The sequence below is a fragment of the Daldinia loculata genome, assembly GCF_022478755.1.
Source record: "Daldinia loculata strain CBS 113971 unplaced genomic scaffold F4817scaffold_11, whole genome shotgun sequence".
In the NCBI taxonomy this organism is placed as follows: Eukaryota; Fungi; Ascomycota; class Sordariomycetes; order Xylariales; family Hypoxylaceae; genus Daldinia; species Daldinia loculata.
Window position 1 is genome coordinate 409919 of NW_026054865.1, and position 23968 is coordinate 433886.

At 47.2% G+C, this 23968-nt stretch overlaps 7 protein-coding genes across 7 annotated transcripts; 2 read left to right on the top strand and 5 right to left on the bottom strand.

Moving 5' to 3' along the window:
• Window positions 1-29: 29 nt before the first annotated feature.
• On the bottom strand, window positions 30-1102 carry F4817DRAFT_313717 (glyceraldehyde-3-phosphate dehydrogenase; the record flags this gene model as incomplete). The annotated part of the gene is made up of 2 exons (XM_049300287.1): window positions 30-232; window positions 292-1102. 2 exons carry the CDS (start codon window positions 1100-1102, stop codon window positions 30-32), a joined length of 1014 nt encoding a protein of 337 aa, XP_049161309.1.
• A 4098-nt stretch (window positions 1103-5200) lies between these two features.
• F4817DRAFT_25681 (HECT-domain-containing protein) lies at window positions 5201-9176 on the bottom strand. Its single transcript, XM_049299228.1, has 3 exons — window positions 8471-9176; window positions 6449-8419; window positions 5201-6394 (listed from the first exon to the last, which is right to left on the bottom strand). The coding sequence occupies exons 1-3, from the start codon at window positions 9048-9050 to the stop codon at window positions 5472-5474; spliced, it is 3474 nt and encodes a 1157-aa protein (XP_049161310.1). The 5' UTR covers window positions 9051-9176; the 3' UTR covers window positions 5201-5471.
• Window positions 9177-12553: 3377 nt separating this feature from the next.
• F4817DRAFT_313719 (uncharacterized protein) lies at window positions 12554-13766 on the top strand (the record flags this gene model as incomplete). Its single annotated transcript, XM_049300288.1, has 2 exons — window positions 12554-12661; window positions 13545-13766. The coding sequence occupies 2 exons, from the start codon at window positions 12554-12556 to the stop codon at window positions 13764-13766; spliced, it is 330 nt and encodes a 109-aa protein (XP_049161311.1).
• A 2115-nt stretch (window positions 13767-15881) lies between these two features.
• Window positions 15882-16917, bottom strand: F4817DRAFT_330826 (short-chain dehydrogenase/reductase family enzyme). The gene is made up of 2 exons (XM_049302435.1): window positions 16758-16917; window positions 15882-16692 (listed from the first exon to the last, which is right to left on the bottom strand). The coding sequence occupies exons 1-2, from the start codon at window positions 16827-16829 to the stop codon at window positions 16078-16080; spliced, it is 687 nt and encodes a 228-aa protein (XP_049161312.1). The 5' UTR covers window positions 16830-16917; the 3' UTR covers window positions 15882-16077.
• Window positions 16918-17276: 359 nt separating this feature from the next.
• On the bottom strand, window positions 17277-18845 carry F4817DRAFT_357337 (L-threonine 3-dehydrogenase; the record flags this gene model as incomplete). The annotated part of the gene is made up of 9 exons (XM_049305909.1): window positions 17277-17461; window positions 17513-17650; window positions 17704-17870; window positions 17927-18102; window positions 18169-18256; window positions 18313-18388; window positions 18445-18544; window positions 18612-18687; window positions 18811-18845. 9 exons carry the CDS (start codon window positions 18843-18845, stop codon window positions 17277-17279), a joined length of 1041 nt encoding a protein of 346 aa, XP_049161313.1.
• Window positions 18846-21924: 3079 nt separating this feature from the next.
• F4817DRAFT_330838 (telomere stability and silencing-domain-containing protein) lies at window positions 21925-23436 on the top strand. Its single transcript, XM_049302436.1, has one exon. The coding sequence runs from the start codon at window positions 22208-22210 to the stop codon at window positions 23066-23068; it is 861 nt and encodes a 286-aa protein (XP_049161314.1). The 5' UTR covers window positions 21925-22207; the 3' UTR covers window positions 23069-23436.
• On the bottom strand, window positions 23422-23886 carry F4817DRAFT_330841 (uncharacterized protein; the record flags this gene model as incomplete). Its single annotated transcript, XM_049302437.1, has 1 exon — window positions 23422-23886. A coding segment is annotated over exon 1 (325 nt), but the record flags the coding sequence as incomplete, so codon positions are not given.
• Window positions 23887-23968: the final 82 nt, after the last annotated feature.

The window sequence follows — 23968 nt, forward strand, 5'->3', positions numbered from 1 at the left end:
AGAGCTTTCTTTCATTAAATCGTAGGAAATTATTTACCAGCGTCAACCTTGGCGACGTAGGACAGGAGATCAAGGACACGTCGGCTGTAACCCCACTCGTTGTCATACCAGCTGATGAGCTTGACGAAGTTCTTGTTCAGAGAGATACCGGCCTTGGCATCGAAGATGGAAGAGTTGGTGTTACCGTTCAAGTCGGTAGAGACAACATCATCCTCAGTGTAAGCGAGAACGCCTAGAATAATGTTAGTTTATGGTTTACATGTACGATTATTAGGTAGAAATGTAGCTTACCCTTGAGAGGACCCTCAGCAGCCTCCTTGATAGCGGCCTTGATCTCGTCGTAGGTGGCACCCTTCTCGATACGGATGGTCAAGTCGACAACGGAGACGTTGGAGGTAGGGACACGCATGGACATTCCGGTAAGCTTGCCGTTAAGTTCGGGAATGACCTTACCGACAGCCTTAGCGGCACCGGTGCTGCTGGGAATGATGTTCTGAGCAGCGGTACGGCCACCTCGCCAGTCCTTGTTGGAGGGACCGTCGACGGTCTTCTGTGTGGCAGTGTAGGAGTGAACGGTGGTCATGAGACCCTCAATGATGGTGAACTTGTCGTGGATGACCTTGGCAAGGGGAGCAAGGCAGTTGGTAGTGCAAGAGGCGTTGGAGATGACATCGGCCTTGCCGTCGTAGGTCTTCTCGTTAACACCAATGACGTACATGGGGGCATCGGCAGAGGGGGCAGAGATGACGACCTTCTTGGCACCACCCTTCAAGTGAGCCTTGGCCTTCTCAGTGGTGGTGAAGACACCAGTCGACTCAACAATGTACTCGGCACCAGTCTCCCTCCAGGGGATGTTGGCGGGGTCACGCTCCTGGTAGAACTTGACCTTCTTGCCGTTGACAACGAGGCCATCGCTGTCGTGGGAGACAGTTCCCTTGAAGATGCCGTGAGTCGAGTCGTACTTCAGCATGTATTCAGCGTAGTGATTCTCGATGAAGGGATCGTTGACGGCAACGATCTCGATGTCCTCGTGCTCGACAGCATTTCGGAAGACGATACGGCCGATACGGCCGAATCCGTTGATGCCAACCTTGACAACCATTTTCAACTGAGTCTGCGAAGATAATGTTAGATGAGGTTTGGGGTTATCAGGAGAAATAGAGAGTATGATATAGATGATGAAAGAATTTGGGTTCGTAAGATAAGTGGTAAGACGAGGTATTTCAATTCATTCAGCTCAATGGATCATAGCCGTCCGAAATCGATAAAAATTAGAATTGTTACTGTGTAGCACAACAATTCCCATTTTTTTACTCGTCTCGTCTCGCATCCCAGCGTTGCAGAAAGAGCTTCCGAGACTCCAAACAAAGCCAAGTGATCCAGGTAGGCGGGGCAAGAAACAAAACCTCGTCGACGTTACAACATCCATGCGATAATCAATAGCGGGGTAATGAAGGGGAGCTGTTTGGAGGGGGAGAGGGGAAGCTAGCTCTCACCTATTATTTAAATTGGAAAGGTTAACGTTCTGTTTGCTGGACTCTGACGTGGACTAGAAGTTTGATTAGAAAAAAAATATAACAAGAGAAGAGAATTGAAAGAGGTAGACGGACCAGATTAAATATGTTGTTGTTGAGTTAGGTAAAAAGAGGGATATGGAGGGGTTACCAGTTTTATGATGGCATATGAGCGACATAAAATAAAAATGGAATTGGTTGAGGGACGAGACCTTACCAAGAAAAAAATATGATGCAGCAAGGTGGGTAGGTGGGGTGCTTAATCCCTCCCATAGCAGTCATAAGCAGCCCATGGCAACCCATGGCAACTTCCTATGGGTTTCCCATAGACTTGGCCTTACAACACTTTGCCCACATGCGACTACCCAGGCAAGCCAGGCAACCCAGGACCTATTATTTTTAGAGGGGTAAAAGGTAACCTCATTCGGGGAATTCCTACTGTACTCCCTGATAAACTGTACTTGTTAGTTACATCCGCATCACCCCGCCGCGCTAATGTTCTCTCTCAACACACATGTTGCACCTACGCTAACATAGGTAGGTAATCACGTCTAACATCACATGTTTCTACATATTATGATGCGTTGACTTATATGGCGAGAGACATGAGCTGACTTGATAGAAATCAAACGAGAAGTATCGTGCAATCACAAGATAGGGGTCCTTTATTCATATATCAGTCAATAAGTCAATAAGTCAATATCAAATTAGATACCAATGCTTTTCCATCTTTCTGCTCTTCCTTGTTCTTTTATAGGGGATCTAGTTATACGAAACGAGTACGACGGACAAACCCATCTAGCCGGGTAAGATGTATAGCGCTTGTAACTCCGGAGAGCTCCTTGAACAGTGTACTTACGTTCCGTTGACATCACACAGATCCTTATTTGAGGACCATCAGTGACAACCCCCAAATCAATAAATGCGTCTCATGAAAAATAACTCAAAACCCATGAGGAAAACACTACTATATTTCTCAAACTGAGGTCTTAAAGAGGGTCTTGAGAGCTCCCAAGAGTTTCAAACCAAACGTCGACATCCATGTATATCCAAAGTCACTCTTCCATAGCCGAGAAACATCTTGTCACTGTGTTAACCGAAAATGGCACGAATGTCTAACGGGTTCTCGGTCATTGTACGGGACGCATCTCACGATTCTATCCGATATAGCTCGGCTTTTGCAAAGCATAGCCGAATTGGCTAAGACAAGAGAGTCAGAATTGCTTCGTCGCGATTCCAATACTAACAAAGTCAAGACAAATTATTGCGTTGGTCCGAAACCTGTGAGAATGGGATGGCGAACTTCCAATGCTGCCATTACCACGATTCGGCGGCTCAGCTTACACATTCCACATGCGGACATAGATAGATCTCTCTCAACTTTTAGTTCAATGTTGCCTTCAGGGTCCCCCATTAACATTAACATTAACATGCATCTAAGGTCCGCCAGGTACCGGAGTTTCAAAGCAACGCTACTCCGCAGCTGTTCCGTAGCTGTTCCGTAGCTGTTCCGTATGACCTCTCGAGACCACAGTACTAGTGTATCATATTCGACTGCTGATAAATACATAGCTATCAATGCTCGCCATCAGCTTCTACTGATCGTCACGCCTTATCGTGTGACCCGTAAGTTAAAGAACAACGGACAGTTAACTTCTCAACCTGTTGAATGTTAATGCGTCGTATCCGACATCGCATGTGTGTGACAAAAATGACAAAAACCTTCCACCTGGCTGGCCAACCTCCTGATCCAACCAATGTGGATGGGCAAGGGCCAAACGTGCCAATGAAGCATACGCAAGCTGTAGATAGCAGTAAGCAGAAGCAAATCTTACCAGCATCGTCCCGCTAATCAAGCTTATTCTAGTGAGGCCATGACTGGCCGATGGCAACGCCACACAAGGCTGGAGAAAATAGGCCCGATCGTTGGTTTCTTCCTCCCCACGGCAACACAGCATCCAAGGGGGCACATAAGAAGCACCTAAAGGCTATCTACTAGTCTATACAAGTCGTAGTAAGACTCTCGCCGCGCCGGCTAGCCGCGCTATACATTACATAGCTCCATTGCCTAGGCCACGTCCATTTCCGGTGGAAATTTGACTCCATCTAGAACTTCTGTCTTCGGTAATTTCGTGGATCCCGGCTCCGGCAGCCGGAGCCAATTGCGCTATAAAAAAACCTGAGCTTTTTTTCAATTACGAGCTCTACACGTATATGCGGCCCGCATACTCTTTACATGATTCAATGACGAATAGCCCTTTGTTGATTATACTCCCCTGGCTTATCCCGCGAGAGGTTTGAATAAAAGCCACGACAAAGCCGGTGCGGCATTTACTTCGATTCCTCGTAATTTTAGCCTATGCGAGCTCTGTTTTGAATGTCTATTATAAGACAAGGGAGAGCGTTTATTTCTAGACGGCTGTATAGGCCTGGCAAACTCAATGTTACCAGAGTATAAAGTTGCATGCGTTAGTTATGAGGTTCTACTATATTTTCTATGCTAGCCAATGAAAAGAAAAATTATACACACCGTCGAACTCGAAGCACATGACTTTCCATATACGCATTGAACAGCGCTGATACCACAATCAACACTGTAGCATTTGAGAAAAGCTTCGCACGGGGATAATTGCAATTGAAGTATATTAATATCCATGTTTACGAATTGGTGATCACGACTATACATTATAGTCGCTTTTCAGCTGTGACCCCAGTCATTTAACAGAATACTAAGATATGTCTCGCTCGTCAACTAGCATCACCGGCGCAATTACCAAACGCCTCAAGACAAAATATACATTTCCACATAACTAGCGCTCACTCAGAACTAATCATCCCAATATCCAGTTTTCATCCAGCGGGAATACCTCATAATCCCAAACATATTGTGTATATATATAATATTTTAGAATAAATAAACCCCTGTACCACTACCCAGTACCAATTAAGCCATCCCTCATATCCCGGAATTTATTTGTCAGCCATGAGTCCCTGTTTGCCCTTTTCGTACACCAGAGCCCCTACGATTGGGCGTTGCGAATCCAAAGTGGCTGACCGCATGTTCACGCCAGCTGGGGGGGCGAAAGACCCAACCCAATCCCACGATGCTGGCTGTCTTAATAAGCATGGCAATGCTGTTTCACCTCACTCTTATACATACATACATACATACATACATACATACATATATATGGGTCCGTCAGCAACACCTTGTATAACAGTCACGAGAGATTCTTCGGGATATGACTTTGGTAATGATGCCATCGGTATCTACATAGTAAAGCCATAAGTAACCATTTTAGTAGATGCTAAATATGGGATATATCATAGATCATGTTCTACGTGGCCATCTGATATTAGTCTTCTCCCCTGAAAGTCCTCGTGACGTTGGCGGATCTGTAATCAGGAATAAGCTCGACAGTTAGTCATATTCTTGACCAAAGCTATTATTAACCAATACTCATAGGCACCATATGAGAAATCCTATCAAAATACATTAAGCGACTGGGGACGTCATGTGTAGCGATGCATATCCCTCAGTGTCACCCAATCGGTTCCAAATACGACAGGGCCTTGGTATATAGAACTTCTTCATATATGGCTTTATAAGCAGACTCTTACTAGTACTTCAATATTTGCGGCGATAGATTAGATCCTTTACATCAGCACCATCTACTAATACTCGATTCAAGAAGCAAAGGTTGAATTCATCATTCGCTATGGTGGCCATATACAGCAATGATACAGCTGGCTGGGTATAATCAGTGCGAACGCCCCCTTAATTACAGGTCTCCTCTTGTCCCGAGAAGTCCTGCCATCCAAGTACAATACTAGTAGCATATAATTTTGTTCAAGTATCCGTTCATGGGTATTTCAGCACACCATTTTCGAAGGGCGCCCCGAATCCATAAACGCCTCTGAAATGCTGCCATGAGCCCGTGAACCTGTCCTACACTATTACTTGAGTCCAAATCCCTCGCTCTCGTTAACCGCTCGCCATAGAAATTCTTCCAGTCTTTGGCGTGAGGCGTAGCGGTATAAGCCTAAGATATTAAAGCACGTCCTCGCGGAAGGGAACCGCCCTTCGTCGATGCCCAGACAATTGATCTTGATTACGAGAGATGCCGCACCCATAGCTGGGATGCGGTCACTGCCCGTTATGAAAGATAGTAACCGACGTTGATCCGTAATAGAAGCTCTCTCGAACGTATCCCAGAACCACTGTATCGTGGGCTGTTGGTCGGGTGGCATGTGGATTGGCCAGTTTGTATACGCCGCAGCTCCTTGCAAGGCAGTAATATCTAACGATTCATCTGAACCGCGGATAAGGAGTTCAATCTCCTCCGGTTTGAAAAGCGTCAGTGCGTTGCCAGCACATACGGTGAAGAAGCCTCGCTTGAAAGGTTCAAATTGCCGGCTGACCGAAGTATCAAGCAGATATCTGACATAAAGGTCGACGTACTCCCGCCGATTTGCGTTTGTCACCATCTTCGACTCGCCCCCTGGGCAAAGAGGCACTCGAACTCTAGTACCATATTTCTCGACCTCAATCACGAAGTCGAGACAAAATGTAGACTGGACATCTCCCTCGTAGCCTAGTAATTGCCGAAGCCCCTTTGCGAGGACTGGGCGAAACTCAGCTAAATCGTCCAAAGTGTAATTCATTGTCGGACGTGAGTGCGCCGGTGCCCCGAGGGTAGGAGGAGGAGCGGAGGCGAGTAGCTTTCTGAAAGCAAAGGGTGGTAATGCGACGTCCAATATGGTTGAGTTGTATATGGCCAATCCAAGTACTACTCCGACAAGGAAGTATTGATCTGATGTCTCGAAAGTATTCGGGTTGAAGTAGCAGAAATTAGAGTCTTCGTCGTAAACAAAGAGCCCTAGGATCAAAAGATTAGACATAATTCTTGAGGGGAAATGAGTGAGACACTGACCATGGTCTGGATTGAATACCTCTCTCACGAGAAGCAAAAACCATTCCTTCCGAAGTCCTCCACCATCAATACCCTCCTCCCCTCTGAATTCGATACGTAGACCTTTTTTGATTTCCTCACTACCGCTACCGACGACTTCACTTACTTGCTTCAGGCTATCTTCCACGAGGCATTCTCGACGGATATTTAGGTTAAGGTATTGCTCGTAGTTCCTGTGTGTCAAAATACTGTCGAAGAAAGCTTCTCTCGCTTTTCCGGCCATTTGCCGTTTGGCATCGAACTCCAATATCTGTATCTTCGCCCAGATGCTGAGAAAGAACGGATATTGGCAGAAGGTGAAACGGCCTCTTCTTGATTCCCATAGCTCAAAGTCGGCTTTGAAGTCTAAGCCGTCAACCAGCGAGTTGTAAAAATCGCTTTTCGGTATTAAATGGCCATGGCTACGCCCACCAGATTTATCAGTACGCCGGACGTACGTCAAAGTATTGCCTGAATATACAAGAGCCATGACCCTTGCGGCGGCTTTAATTTGCCAGTCATCCGTATACGCCGCGCGTTGCGGTTCGATGGGCAGCTTCTGCTTTTTTGACTTGGAGGATTCTAGGGCGGCGTGAAGTGATGCCGCTGTATTACTAGAGCGAGAATTAGACATCTGTGGAATTAAACCACCCGTTACGTCAATTCGTGGCTCAACCGTCTTCTGGCTTTGCCGGTTCAACCTGTAGGCGATGAACCCGTTGATTAGATCCTTCGTTTGAAGTAAGAGATGTTCGGGCAACCTAGAGAACCAGGTAACCAGGTGATGATGGCATGGCTCAGACGAATTTGCTAGTAAACCAAGAATTCGCTTGATAATTCCGGAGTGCCTTCCGGAAGTCTTAGTCTGAGACTCTACTACACTCTGTCCTGCAGCCACTCTCTTTCCCTTGCTTAGATGTTGATACTGGCCGCTGTATGATTTGAATCCTGAAATAAGAAGAGGATTCGCCAACATCAAGAGCAAAAAGCGAATATCCCGAGGCTCTTTCATTAACCGACATGGTCGTTTGAGGAGCGTTTCTGTACACTTTAATAGAACCTGCTGTATATGCTCTTGAGCCGAGATAGCGAGTGATTCGAATTGTAATAGCTTTGCATCTGACAGTACCCGAGACGGATCAAGTAAAAGCACCTCTGCATAGACTTCCGGCCAGAGCTGGGCTGCATTGACTACCACATGATACCATTCACTGGCTGCGCCCCAGTCGATTCGGGGGGATCTGGAAGATACAATGGAGGGTACATCGTCTTTCCGCCGGGATGGGGTCTTTGAGGGTAGAACCTCCTCTCGACCCCCGGTCCACCATGTGCCATTCTCCGCGACGTCGCCCAAAAGTAATAGTTTAGGGTCGAGTTCTGAAATTGGTGTATCGTCGCGAACTGGCTCCTTCTTACTTTCAGGGGCCTGCTGCTTAACAGCTTCGGGGGGAAGCTTAGAGCTGGCGCTCATGTGCCGAGTAGCGAATGAATTGTTGATACATAGATAGGAACTAAAACATGACACTAAGTATTCCTCCAGCTTCTTAAAAATTATCTTGGGCTCTAAATCCGAAACTGTGGCGTCTGGACATTCACCGACGGGATCAGTCACAGGGAAAGTCGAACTCCTGACGTCAGGATACGACGTCGAGTACGACCTCGCCATAGATACGTTACGGTTCAATGGATTTGGTTCAAGATTGAGATCGGCAAAGTCATCGAACACGGCATTATAGACATGGCTAGGCGGGCTTGCACTTGAAGTGGGCGAACTACCTTGCTTACTTGGGGGTTGGATCTTTGCAGAATGCTCGTTGGGTGGACGTGGTAAGAATCGGCCTGGCCAAATTCCGGTACGCTCTGGGCGTGATTGTGCCGATATACAAACTTCTAACGATGAACGTAAACATTGCTTGATGATATGCTTGGTGCGATCGAGCGATATAGAATTTGCTATAAGAGTAAGTAAAGGTCATGATCCTGGGATATGGTAGCAGAACATACGACATTGCGAAGGTCGTCGTGAGGGGTCGAACTCAGTCTCGTTTGGAGGCGAAGCACCGCTAACTCCGAGTTGTGTACCCGTATGACCAGCGGCAGAATCGTAGGGTTTGAGATCATTTATGGTTAAGCAAATGGTGCACCTGAAGATATGAAGCTCTTTAGGCCATCGGACCAAGCTAGCACACGTCATACAATTCCCCGTCGCGAAATCTACTGGCCCACGCGGTATCATTCTAGGAGCCATATTCTGCTGCGCTATGGGTTTAGGACCGATGTCAGCGGTAAAGTCTCCGCTTCCGGACTCGTCTTCGGGTCGTGCATTCTTCCTCTTCTTGCTAGAGAAAAGCGAGGGAAACGGGTGACTCATTGAGCGTGAGTGCTGGGCAGGTCGGTTCGGCTTCGTGACGGGTATATCGTCGTCGTCGTCGTCGGAACTCGAATCGACTTGTACTTGAATATTCCTCAACGGTTCAAACTCGGGACGTCTCGAATTACCTCTAGGGCGGCGAAATTGTTCGTTCGCGGACGGATCACGAGGTGGGAAGTCATAATGGCCAAAAGGCCGATTAGAACGAGACATATTGCTTGCTTAGGTTGCTCAGGTATATAGCTCGCAATTGCGGAAATTGGGTGAGCCCAGCAGCAAGAACGGGGGGGGTTATCTCTGCATCTACCTAGCTTCTACCAAGATATGCCCAGACAAGGTAAGTAGAGTCTAGCTCGAGAGAGAGTCGTGGCAAGTGAGAAGCTCATGGACAGGTACTAGATCGTTTGACGGCGATGGCAATCTCTACCCGGGTAGATCTTGACAGGAACAAACACTGACGCAATACTTATTCTTTATAATAACAAGATCCGTCGGTGACAATATCTCGTATGAAAGATTTAGAGGAGACATAGATCCTGGGGATCACTGCAAATAGCAGCACTGCAGCAGTGCAGCAGTGTATCATAGGGTAGATCGTATCGTCTCGTGTGGGAAAGATTAGGAATTCGTTAACAAATAGGAACTGAATTTGGCCCAAAGGCTCGTGCCGGTTTGGAAATTGGAGGAGCTTATGAAACAGAATGTACCAACCATAGCGCTTGCCGCTTCCCGAAAACCCCCTTGGAATTAGGCCTGACAGGTACCTAACGGTTCTAGCCTGTTAGCGTTCCGCTTGCCCCCCCAAACCTGCCCAAACTTGTCCAAACCTGCCCCAGTCTCCGCAAGCATCCCATACAAGGTCCACCCATCTTGCGTTGCACGACATAATGAGGTACCTTTCTGACGGTAGGCGCCACGCAGCCACGCAGGTGTAATTCGTATCCTCATCCAAGTTTGAGCAGGGGTGAAGCACGGGCAATTTGACAGTTCTGACAAGTTGATTTCCTGCCGACGCAACATAATCCAGGAAGTTAATCGTTTTAACTTGCCGCCATGACTTAATAACCTTTTTCTACAGCACATGCCAACCGCAAAATGGAGATGCAAGCATATCGTAATTACATGTTGTAATTACAACTATTCGATCAACCCCATCCGATTTTGCAGAAGACTCTAGGTTACACAAGTCTCCAGTATTGATTCAGTTGATAGGAAAAGTTCTGTATAAACTACTAACCTGCTAGTTAACCTAAATGTATGTATTATCAAATGCCAAGACGCAACATTTTGAAACATTACGTAGTTGTGAGTAGGACCACCAGTTCACTAGCCCTAGACGCTATCTTGTGTTGCCACCAATGATAATATATTGTAGAGGAATATTAGAAGAATGATCAGTTTAAGTTTAGGCTCAACCTTGCTATATTAAGCAAATGCGAAATAGATTTCCCGAAATAAAACCCAGTCACGGAGTACTTCTGTAATCAACAACCAAAACCTAGCTGATGATTGGAATATACTCTAAGAAAGGTCCTTGATCGTATAAGCCAATCAGATTTCCAATGTCTTAAAGGGGGTTATCTGGTGGATAGTTCGCACTTCTATCCATAGCAACTTCAGTTACCCAATACTAGATATATTTTAAGCTTCGGTGTTACAAAGTCTATGAATTCAAGGAACTGATCAATATAAATACTAAGAACCCCCAAGCAAGTAAATGTTTCGTGTAGTGGCACTACTTGTTACAAGTCGAGGAACTAAAAGGCCTAGGTTATTATGTATTAAACAATATAATAATAATAGTGCTTCTAATGTCGGCGTATAGTATCTACATCAGTGGTAGGCATATAGAGATCAAACCAAAGTATTATCCAGTGCATCATAGAACTTCCCTTGTTACGTCTGAATTATTCACCTCCAATATTATGTTTCTATATTTAAAGACCTGTACCAATATGATCTGCTTTGATATTCATTCTTTGAGATTTGTATTATCCCAGATATCCGCTACCTTACTTGTTAGGAGAGAGTGTGGTTTGTCTATGTGTTGGTAATGACGCTGGTTATGAAAACTTGTTTTACCTAGATCGAAGGGCGTCACAAAGGGCTGACATAGATACGCAATTGAAAGTGATAACATAAACTTCTACCAGTTACACTCACATAGACAGACCCTCGGTCTCTTCAACTTGGCTATATACCCCTTAAGCTGCTCCTTACTCTATCCAACTAAACAACTATGGGCCTAACTTCCTATCTAAGTAAACAGACTTGATTGTCTCTTGAAGTACCAACAAGAGACAGCGCTTTTGCTACTTGAATCCAACTGGCGAGATTTCCCGTGAAGTTCAATAAAGAATATATATTGAGCACTTATTAACTCTCAACTTGCCAACCAAGTCGGAGTATACATGTATTTAGTTAGCACTTGGGGAAATAGCTTAAGTGAATTACCTTTAAGAGAAGGGAAAATATTGTACTTATCACGAGGCTGAAACCAAAAGGTGCCATCTATTGCAGCATGGTGCCTGCCTTGTCTACCTTGTACACTGTACACAAATAACAAGCAAGTATCTAGCTGAGGTACTGAGTCATGATGTTGTCTGGCGAACTGCTAGACAACCAGCTGTAGACAGCATCGTGACTCCTGTATCAACTGTAGAGAACCTTTAGGGACGGCGTACTCTACGTACCGAAGCTACCTTAGTCACTTAAGTTAACATGTCAGCGGGCTTACAGTTGTCAGGTACTTTAGGTACCTAAGCTACGCCGTGGTTACGGCAACCGTTAAATCCGGCAGTACCTTAAAATGCCACCATCACCACCCTCGTCACCGCCCTCAGGCGACGATAAAAGTCGGCGCACCTTGGGCGCAACTAAGAATTTTTTTCCCCTCTCTTCTCATCACAAAAATATTCAATCAACAATCCAACTTAACTACTACCTACCTAATCAACAATCTTAATTAATTAACAAGCCATCCTCTGACAAAGCGATTAAGACGCCACAACAAACCAACTAAAGTAAAAGACTTATTCTAACAATTACAGTCTTAAAAAAGTAAGTTTACCACTATTATATTTCTCTATCTTCACAACTTATCGGCGACGCTAGAATACTAATTGAACAATAGTCTTTGCTCGGCAACAGGGAAGGGGGAATACCTTAAGATAACTCAAAGTCTTCTCTATACTTGAAGCGCATGAATCACAATTGAGAAGGTATGTTTTGTCATCTCATCCCAGGTGGTATAACTATAAGTTACTAACTATCATTAGTGACGATAACTCGCGCTGGTAATGGACTCTCTCCATGAACACCGAAGGCGCAGGACCATCGTCGTCATACAACACCCTCGTCCTGGCAAGTAGTCCAGTCTGGACCCATGTGCACAACGCAAATACAGTGCCAACTATTCGTCCATTCACAGGAGGACCATAAGTAACCTAAACCTCGCAAAACCTTGCGAAACCTCGCGAAACAGTAACAAACCCTAAACTTCTAACCTACCTTCCACGAGCAAATTACTATCGAGGCGGGCGGGCGGGTCCTAGCTTTGGTGGCAGCAGCCATCAGGTTCACTCGCCCTACAAAAGACCTTCTTCCCCCTCCTCTACTCCTTGCTCCTTATTCCTTATTCCTTACTCCTTACACCCTACCCTTTAACCTTCTCATAAACTACCAATGCTTCCAACGCACTTTGCCCTGTGGCCTCTATGGCTCTAGCGGCTCCCGCGGCTCCTATGGCCTCGGCCCCCGTCGCCGTCCGGGTACCTCAGCTGGGTAACTTAGCCCAGCTGAGGGCTATTCCAGCCCCTGGAGTGGTAAGTACATTATATCCACAGATTGTATATAAAAAGCGGGAAACTAATTTGAGTAAGCCTTTTTAGCAAAGTGAATATTTCACTCGCCGATGGCATAGAGAATGCTGTGAAGGACTTCTGGACCTACAACTCATCCACCCTGCAATGTTGGCAACTATGGAACCTTTCAAATTATAAGAAATATTAATCTCTTCAACCATAATCCTCCCCCTATACACCCCCTCCCCTCACACCTATCGCGAGTTCCACGTCTTTCTCGTCAGAACCTGACAACAAACACCAAGGTAAGTAACAGCTCTGGCTTATATCCTCTCCCTTTCTGTTCCACCTATTGTCTTGTTTCATAACCTGAATCTTGATTCTTCTCGAAGATATCTCTGTCGAGGCTAAACGCAGACACATCATTCTTTTTCGAGTTCATTGCTAATATTAAGTAAGATGTCGAACCCAAATATTGATTTGGGAAATGGCGTAACTGTCACGACCAGACAGGTCGTTATGATGGTGGCTATCTTTAACAATGCAAGCAAAGACTTGCTGAAAACCGTGGATCGGACCGCAGTGAGTTGCGAGACGGGCCATGCCTCTCGCCGTGTCGCACGCGACACGTTTACTACCCGTTGCAAGGCGTTTGAGTCCAATGGCAATATTAAACAGGATGTTTGATGAGCATATGGACTTCGACGATGGCTGGGCTCTCACCATGCCACAGCCCTCAAGAGTGGAGGAACAGGGACACACTAATACATAGTAAGTATTTTATCTTCTCACTTTTCTCTCAATAGTGATAAGAGCCGGGGCTGACATTCTTCCTTACTTAGCCGTTCACCTTCTGGTCATACTCTCTTCACTCATCATCCAAATCACGGCATGATTGACTCAGAAGCACGCTCACACCGTAGGTGAGCCTACCCAGGAGCTTCTCAACGCCGGAACCATCCTTGAGGCCGGCAAGGAGTACGAGGTCGCAGGCGGCAGAAAGGTTACCAGGCCCGAGACCGATATCGTTCATGCCTGCGTCAAGTTCTTCGACCACCGCCAGTTCAAGGTCGCCCAAACCTACGGCACCGTCGACGACGCCGCGGCTCTCTGCCAGAGGACATAAAGCAGGCCATGGATAGACTTATAAATCGTCTACTCCCTACTCCTGGCCCTCACAGACCTTCGTGCACATGAATTATCTTAAAGATGAGGGGTTATATTCTGGGGGTATCGAGGGTGTCGTATAATACTCTATTGCATCTTGTGGGTGTTTTATCTTCTTACCCTTCCCTCAATAACGATGAGAATTGAGGCTAACATTTTTCTCTAGCTTCGGTAGCACCTGTAGCTCCGGTGGCTCCGATAGCCCCTGCAGGCCATACAGCCCAGGTGGTTCCGGCCGGTGCACCCAGGTGTGGGCCGTTGGACCCCCAGTACATAGGCGCCTATATCATACACTTACCTTCTTCACAACCTATGAAGGTGAATAGATCTCTTCCCAATGGCATTAAGCAGGCGATCGAGGACCAGGGAAATGTCTACCTATATATCGCCTACCCCCTACCCTGGCACCTAGTATCTTCAACACGAATCGTCTTACGGGAAGGCCTATTCTAAGAAATATCAAGATGGATATGAAGAGCTATAACGCATCCTGTAAGTATTTTATCTTCCTGCTTTTTCCTCGATGGTGATGAGGATAGGGACTAATGTTTTTTCCTACCTAGTAGTATGCTCTTTACCTATCCTGCCTCGAAAAGTAGCTGTACCCTAATCATGGAAACTTCTTCAATACGCTCCCACATATTTAATTATTCTATTATATACCTACCCTTCTTCTCCCAACCTGCCAACACCATCCGCCTCCCAGTTCAAGTTCACTCACATAACTTATGTCGAATAAGAGTATTCCAGGCACTACCCTCGCTTAAGGCATGGGAGATCGCGAGGAAGCACCAGCTTCAGGCCTCTTTGCCCTAACTCTAATTAATCTATTATCTACTCACGGCCACTTTCTCCTAAGGCACGGAATGTCTTAAGTGGAGGGCTATGCAATCCTGCAGGCGTTGTCGGCCGGGTGATGGAGAACCCGTGATATTCACATATCTCGTAAGTGTTTGATATTTCTTACCCTTCTCTCAATACCCAGTAAAAGATAAAGGCTAATATTTTCACCTAGTTATACCTATAGGTACTTTCGCCTTTGGCCTAGATGGTTCACTCCAACACTAAATAAACCGCTCCCGAAGTATGGCTCCGGGTCTCTCTTACCTATAATAATTCAGCCTTAAACAAACCGCTCCCGGCATATGGCTTTGGGTCGCCGCCCCTAACACTACTCTAATTACCGCTACTCTATCACCCATAACAACCTTCCTAGACGAGACAACGAGGCCTTGCGCGAAAATAATGCCCCCGGGGCTCGTCACCGCGCCCGCCGAGGTACTGATTACCGTGGACCTCCAACTCGTCCAGATAACGAATGGGGCTGCCAGACGGGTTCTCCTTCAGGCTATGATTCATAACACCAGCGTCATACTTGGGCTTAATAAGGGGAGGGCTTCTATATTTATAATAGCGCGGAGTTCAACCTAAACCCGTTAAGTCTAAGAGAAATTCCCCATCAGGGGGCGGCCGGAGCGGAAGCCGTTGCTAAAAGTAATGGTTTTACGAAAATTTGAAGGAGCCCTACCATGTCCTTGCAACTACACAGGGATTGCAGTAATAATCTATATTAAAAACCCAACCCTCATAACATCGAGGTTGGGAACCGTGACACTGGAAGCATCCCCAGGCCCGGAGGTCAACAGATAATAATTGCCAGTACTTCGAAGCGGCATTCTAAGGAGCAGCAAGCAATCGGACTGGCGCTTGAACTAAGTGAGCAAGACGAAGCTATTACAGTATCTCCCGGCAACAAACTAGTTGTGTCACAATCGCATTCAACGTCGACAACCCGAGCTACTCAACATCAATACTAAGGATGACAATGACCCCGATAAGGTGAGGAGCCGGCTAGGTAATAGCTACCAGTCTTTCGAAGCTGCGCGTTAAAGCACAGCAAGCACTCGAAGTGGTCTAGCTCTTGAACCAGAGGAGCAAGAGCTAGCAGGTGTAACGGAGCGACTCCGGAATCGGTATGACCAATGGTACTTGGGGGCCTGTTCCAGGCGATATCGCGCGAAACACAGAGTAGCGAGTCGTCCTAACCTAATTATGTCTCTGGCGAGGGAAGTTATGGAAGAAAAGGATCTTATATATAAACGCTACTAGTAAAACCTCTAGAAGAATAGGGGGCCAGCACAGGGCTGCCCTAATTGCCCTATGCGAGACAGCCCCAACAGGCAAAGTACTCAAGGCAATCATAGCCCTACGTACCCCCCCATACTAATCTCCAACCCCTTAATCCCAACCCCAACCAACCTACCACGAACCTACCACGGCAACTCAAACCCCTCCCTATGCCAAAACCTCCCCGTGTCCTCCAACCCCTTCCCCTTAACAACACCCCACAGCTTCTCCGCCGCCTCCTCCGGCCAAACCGCCTCCGGAATCCCCTCGCCCATACCAGTCATCGGCGTCTTCACAATGCCCGGATGCATAATGACCACCGCAACCCCCTTATCCCTCAGATCCACCGCGATGTTCTTAAACACGCTGTTCGCAGCAGCCTTGCTCGCGCGGTACGCGTAGGACCCGCCGGAGCTGTTGTCCGTGATACTGCCTACGCGGCTCGACATCACGCCTACCTTTGGATTTTCCGATTTGAGGAGGTTTGGAAGTAAGGCTTGGGTAAGGAGTAACGGGCCAAAGGTGTTGACGCTGAATGTCTTGGTCAGAGTAGCGAGTGACACCGTGGACAAAGCGTCCTCATCCGGCGGGGCCATAAAGCCCGCGATATTCAGCAGTAAATCAATTGGTCGACCACCGTAAGACGACACGAACGAGGCGATTGAGACAGGGGATGTAACATCTAGCTGTACTCCGTCGCACTGCAGCGACGTGAGTTTTCCGCTTACATCGAGGTCGGCGGCTATAACGTTATAACCCTATAGATTGTGATTATTAGATGGCAGTTAGGTATAATATGAAAAGTGAAGATAATAAACAATACCTCTCGTATAAGGATCTGGGCAAACGCATGACCAATGCCAGAGTTAGCTCCCGTCACAACGGCAGTCGGCATATTGGCTGTGGGAAGACTGGACAAGAGCGGAGACGCGCGGTAGGATTATTAATAATGTAGTTGCATAAGTGGTTACCCACGAAGGCGTGCTGGCCTGACCATCAAGGTCGTGGGGTTCTCGATTCTTATATTGACGACGTGGACCACCTAGCTGACAAATGGTATTTCCTTTGCATACTAATGAACCACGCCGCTCGTGTTCCTCATCCCTATTTAGGAAAACACATGGTCCCTTATTGGTTCATGTCAACTGCAAGGTGAAGCATCGTCTTATACAACCCTGGAGGCGCAGATCAAAAAGGATAACGAATCGGAGATTTTGTTCATTCAGAATAAAAGGTTATTTTAACTACAGTTTAACCAACTCGACTGTCTAGGTTAGTAGTAGCATTAATCATGTAATAGATAAACTTTTCCTCTCGCTTGTATCCTATCCAGCTTCCCAAATTAGTCAAAAACAATAGCAGCCTTGATGGCAGACTTGTTTCGGATGCTCTCAAGAGCTTCGCCCCACTGCTCAAGCTTGAAGGTCTTGTTGACGATACCCTTGGTCTTGACCTTGCCGCTATCTAAGTAGTCAACAGTGGATGGGAACATGTAGGTCTCGGAGAAGGAGCCGATGATGGTAATTTCTAGTTTCGGTCAGTCCAATCTCATCGTAATAGTAGTGGCATATAACTTACCATCACCGAAAATCTTGGCTGGGGGCCAAGAGACGCGAGCGGAACTGGGGTAGACGCCGTAGCAGACAAGCTTGCCTCCACGGCGAACGTAGTTGATGGCATCCTCGAGAACCTTGGAGCTTCCGCTGGCTTCCACAACTATATCCCCTATTAGCATCGTCGAGTACTCTTAGTATATGCGGTTTGCCTACCAATGTCGAAACCATATGGGTTGTCCTTCTTGATTTGTTCAAATTGGGGTGCGGCGTTTGACCTAGAGAGAGGAACATAGAAATCGGCGGCATCGAGACTCTTGGCTAATTCCATCTTGGAACCTTCGGGGGCAGCAATAGTTAATTGCGAAACACCATTCTGACGTCTATGGAAGAATATTAGCACTGATTTATAATGGGAATTGAGATCGTCCTATCGTACAGGAATTGAGCCATCATGAGACCGGTAGGACCAGCTCCAATCAACAAGGCATGGGATCCAGCCTTCGGGGCGATCTTCTCTAGACCGTGCATGGCGCAGGAGGCGGGTTCGATTAAGGTGGCATCGACATCGCTGAGGTTGTGGATTTTGAAGAGTTTACCTTGGGGGTAAGAGGTCTACATTTCAGAGCATACAAGTTAGCTAATAAAAGACTATACAACGAATAGGTAGGAAGTACGCACGTATTCGGCGAAACCGCCGTCCAATCCTAGGACACCGTGTGACTTGAAGTCCTCGCAGAGAAGTTCTTGGCCTCTTCGGCAGTAGAAGCTTTGGAGGTAGATTAGCTACGTTCAAAGTCTAGAATCTGGTAGGATTTCTCTTACCAGTGACCGCAGAGCTCTGAGTTATCCGCAGCAACACGATCTCCGATTTTGAATTCCTTAACATCATCGGCAATTGCTAATTGTGATTATTAGTTGGTATTGTGACGCATTTTATCCTCTATATCTTCTTACCGACAACCTCGCCGACGGTCTCGTGGCCAGGGATTAGAGGGAACTTGGCAATGAATTCTCCCTCGTGGATGTGTAAATCAGTACCGCAAACACCGCAGGCCTAGAGTAGTTTCGTGTTATTACGGCTGCGAGGTTATATATGGCAAGCGAAATTGACTTGCCTTGACCTTGATCAGGACGTCACCGGGCCGTAAGGTGGGTAGAGGAACCTCGACGATACCCCATACTTCTGGCTTCTCATATCTACGAGGGATATGGCTGTTAGTAACTACGTACAAAGAGAATTGACCGAAGGAGCTCCATTGGGGTTTCTAGAGACAGTCCTTAATTGGCACAATATAACTTTATATGGAGGACAAGACTTGCCGGAGAGCCTTCATGGTCTTTGGAAGGGAGGCCATTTTGTTTGTTTTCTAGACACAAAAGTCTATCGTAGGATGAGGGGTATTGTAGATATGAGATTTATACAATCAACTCCAATGGAAGAGAGTTGTGGAAGAAGAGACAGATAGAGGAAGCTGTTTGTATATTGGGAGTGAGGTAGATGGTCGCGATGTGATTTAGTCAAGAAGGAAGTAAAAGGAAAACGAAGACGTTTGGGAATGTTGTCTTCTTATTACGTCCCGCGGGGAAGAGAAGAGGCGCAAGCCCCAACCCATTATTCACACTTTCTAATAGGATTGGTTCCAATGATTGGTTCCAATGATGAGTTTGCCTGCAAAGCTATCCATGCTGCCATGCCACCAAGAAACAAAGGATGGGAAAGGAGGGGCAATAGTTTAGACATATGCTGCTACACCCCGCCATAACAACGGCATGCGTTCACCTCGCAGACAACCCTAACTGATTGGGTTAGCTAGCCGGAAATAGATCCACTGGAGGTATAGTTCGATAGAACCAAGACTCGTAAAACACTACGTCAAGTTGGTCTCGCTAGTGTTGCGCGTGTGAGTGACTCCACTCGAGTAATATCTACCTTGCAGAAGCTGGCTAGCTTGGTAAGACAGCGCTGGTAAAATGACCTGATAAAAATGTTTGGCTGGAGAAGTGCTCCCGATGGAACCCGGACGTCATCTTGCGTGGTCTATACGGTACCATCGCGCTCTCGGCGAAAAAAAGAAGCGTGGTCTGTCGGTATTCCATAAGTCTGGGTCGACATGAGTGTTCATATTCCATATTCGACATACCAATTCGTAGGTTAATGGCATGAGCATCACCTGCAAATGTCCTGGTCAATGCCATATTTGTTTCAATTCTGACTTTTTACCGGATGGTTCGGTCAGACATTTTTTTGAAATTGGAGGCGCCCGGATGTCACTTGACCCCCGCGTCTGTCTAAGTATTTTTGTAAGAGAGTATACATAAAGTCCTTTAAGGTAAGATTACCCCTCATAATCAATTGGTACTTATTAAGAGAAGTATCTCACGTTAAGGCCGACTACATAGCCAGCCGAGTGAGACCTGAGGCTGCGAGTTGCGAGGTTGGGTGTCAGGTAGCACGGCGTTAACGTTGAGCGCTGTTTCGGCATCATAAAAGCATTACTACATCTGTCGGAGCTTTACAAATTCGCTCGGTGGCATAGCTTCGGGATAAAACTCATAGTGGTCGTGTGCCAGTTAAGATTCTGTCGAAGCGGCACAGAACCAACTACGGTTTAATGTGTATGGATCTTCTATCCGTACTGCAGCTTAGAGGGTCCTGGCGATGCTCGAATGAATATTAATGTACTCATAGATCCGTCCGATCGAAATCGATTTGAGAGATCTATGCGCAAGGTTTCACATTTGAAGAACTTGGCCAATCTGTAAAGGCAGAAAGGCTAATGATACGCAAGCTATGCCTATTATGCTCAGGTTTCGTGCCGCGATTGGTCGTCATCGGGATGAAAATGGGGATATTCTGGAGATATTCCGGGGCTCGGCGCGCTATTATTGTCCAGTTTGTTGTCTAAAGATGGAAATGTCACGGAGCTTCACCGAATTTGAACAGGATAAGAATTACGAGAATTCTATTACTAACGTAGACAATTGAGGAAACCGCCGTGAGGATCTAATCAGTAGCACCGGAGCCGGGCGGAAGTCTCCGATTTGCAAACCGAGGTGGATAAAGTATTACGGGTAACTTGCATATATCTACCTAAGGTACCTAATACATAGTGCCTTCCTCTCGATACCGTCCAAGTCATGCCACAGTTACAAGTGTACCTGATGCAAACCCTCCTTTTCCCTACGTCCAGAATTGATAGGAAACATGTAGCAATAAGAATACTTCGAGAACAACTTGTCACGCATTTCCCTTCCGGAATTTGAATAAAACACATACTTCCTTAATAAGTTGTAGCCATTTGCATGCTAATCGTAGAGGCTCATAGGTATCGGCTTGGTCATATTTCCTCGCACTCCATTAACTTTCACCGATCCAAGCATCTTTAATTGGGAATTTTGGTCTCTTCACAGCAAAAAGCATGTCCATAATTCATTGATGATTTCCGAGGATTTAGCCTCCTAATAACTCCCAACCGTGCATCCGAGGTTCCTCCCACGAGTTTTCTATCACGTGCAGAGAAGTGAGACTATGCAGGTGCTCCATTCCCTAGAGTACATGTCCATACCCGGCTACCATGTGCGTCGAAGGGATTTTCAAGAGTAGTAGTAGAAGCTTCTTACGAAGGGGGAGCGCCACGGCCACGACCGAATCCACCACGGCTGTCCATTAGAGTAAGTATAAGATCGTATAAAAAAAAGGATGGTCTTGCCAGTAAAAACTTACAATTGAGGGTTGAATTCGCCAGGAGCACCACCGCTCTCCTTGCCCTCACCAGCATCCCGTCTTCGGTAGCCACCCTCACGGTCGCCACGGTCACCACGGTCACCACCACGGCCACGGCCGAATGGTCGGCGCTCACGCTCGCCCTCACCCATCATTCCTCGGGGAGGAGCGTGCGATCGCTGCTGCTTGATGTGTGTAGCGGGGACGATCTCGGCGGGGAGGTGAAGCCATTCTCGGAGGTAGTCGAGACCCTCGGGGGTGAGGGTGTAGTAGTAGTATTGCCAAGAGAATTGAGTCTTGACGTAGCCGCGGGAGTTGAGCGACTGAAGGGCCTTGACAACGAAGAGGTTCTTGGTGTCGATGTCGGGATGCTTGGGAAGGTTGAAGTCCTTCTTCGCGACCAGCACGCCCTCTCGGAAGAGGTACTACATGGCGAACAAAAAAATGTTAGCTCGACAATTCTCGAATTTCTAGAAAATTAATTATTGAGCTGCTCGTCTAACCTCGTGGATCTTCTTGCGGTCAGCCTTCGGAATCAGCATCTTGGCGGTTGGTTACGGTGACAAGATGTTGAACTGGTTGGGTGGACGTGATTGATGTGAAGTCGACAGGCTGATGGATACTTTGCGATGGATTGAAGGTCCAGGGAATTTTTGGTTGTGCGCAAAAACCCTATGGTGGAGACGGAAGCGACCACTATGAATTTGAGTGGGGTGTGGGAAACTGTGGCTTATGTAATGACCTGACAGCCCTGTTTCGTGCACAGACCACTCAAGGTTGCTTGTGGCTGTGGTGGATAACCCATTTAGATAAGGGACTTGGCGTAAATGCGATAAGATCCACTCTAGCCATCTAGAATCATCAATCCATTCCAACCATTTCATCAAGTCCAGTCCAGCAGCCTTTTATCTTTCAACATTCAAGAGCGACGCCTTAAACCATAAGGCCGATAACCCAGCGAGTCTTTTCATACCACCATACAAACCCTACAAAATGGCTCCCGGGAATATCAACGTCTTTGTAACAACCTTCTCAGGCTTAGGCCTACCTCCTACTCTATCTCTTCCTATCCCTCCAACCGCAACCCTTTCAGACCTTCACCATCGCATCGAGGACCGACTACCGCAATTTGATTCGCGACTTATTCTGACTACCGTATCAAACAAACAAATCCTCTCTAACTCCAGAGATCTAGTCTCTACTCTCTGCGACTCCGATGATGCATTCTTGTCTCTACGTTTATCAATCCCGTTATGCGGTGGCAAGGGTGGCTTCGGCTCCCAGCTCCGAGCAGCTGGTGGCCGAATGTCTTCGAAAAAGAAGAGGAACCGCGGCGACGAAAACGCATCTAGCAGGAATCTAGATGGACGCCGAATAAGAACAGTCAATGAGGCTAAGGCGTTAGCTGAATACCTAGCAATTAAACCTGAGATGGAGCAGAAGGAAAAGGAAAAGCGACGCGCGCGCTGGCAGCAGATCGTCGACGCCGCGGATGAGAGGGAGCACGAGATTAAGAACAGCACGAAGGGCCGCTTAGATGGCAAGTGGGTTGAAGATAAGGAAGAGGCCAGCGAGCGAACGCGCGAGGCAGTTCTCGCTGCCATAAAGGCAGGAAACTACAAAGACAACCTGCTCGGCACATCGCACGGCTCCGCCTCCACGGAGGATATGGACGAAGACTCAAGCGAAGGAGAAGATTCCGAGGAGTCAAACGGCTCGAAGGGTCCAACTCCGCCGACGAACACCAAGTCAAAGAATAGCACATCGGGGAAGCCCGTCACGAGAGCGTTCGCCGGATTTGACGAAGATGACGAGTTTATGAGTTCTTCGGATGAGGACGAGGAGAAGAAATAAGGAAACAAGAGCATGTTACTAATGATACCCCCCCAAAAGACGAGATAATCAAGACCTATCCCCGGGTCAACTACCTAGGCCCCTATACTTCACTTTGATTCTTTACACCAGCAATCATATTAGTATTGATCAGGTATGTGTATGTAGTTGAGTTTAAACAGCGTGCTTTAGTCATTAATCATCCATATTTACCTGGGCTCGCATTTCATGTGCTTGTAACCTCACTTACATATAGAAGGTACTAAGATCCGAAGCACTGCGATCATGAAAATGACTAAATTACCAGGATGTTAGCTTCGTCAAACCATCCTTACGAAATATCTAGCTTATAGAGAAGAGTTAATCAAAATACAATCAAATATACACTACCCAAAGACTCAATGCAGTGATTCCTCTCAACTCTACCAGCCTCTAAACACGAAGCCTTTACTAACCATCCATATCTTAATAGGTATAGCGAACACTGACTATACACCTCTACCTCACAAGCCTCGCCATACCCTCCACCTCCGGATTCCCCATCCCACAACTAAACTCCCTCCACTCCTCCAACTCCCCCCTCACCCTCTCCGTCTCCGCCACAACCATCCCCCAACTATCCCTCCCCAGCGGCACCCGAATCGGAATCCTCCCCCCACCCCCCACCACCGCGTACATCCTCTCCGCCACCTCCTCCGCCCCCGCAAACCCCGCATGCAAATCCGTACATATTATCCATAAACGCCAACATCCCCGAGGTCGCTCCCCCCGGCCGGTCGTACGCCGGATGTCTGGTAGGCATCCGCTGCAGGGAAGACGTGGTGGCATATTTCGTCCGCGCCGGGGGGGGGGGGGGGGGGGGGGGCGGGCGGGGGGGGGGGCGGGGGGGGGGGGCGGGGGCGGGGGGGGGGGGCGGGCGGC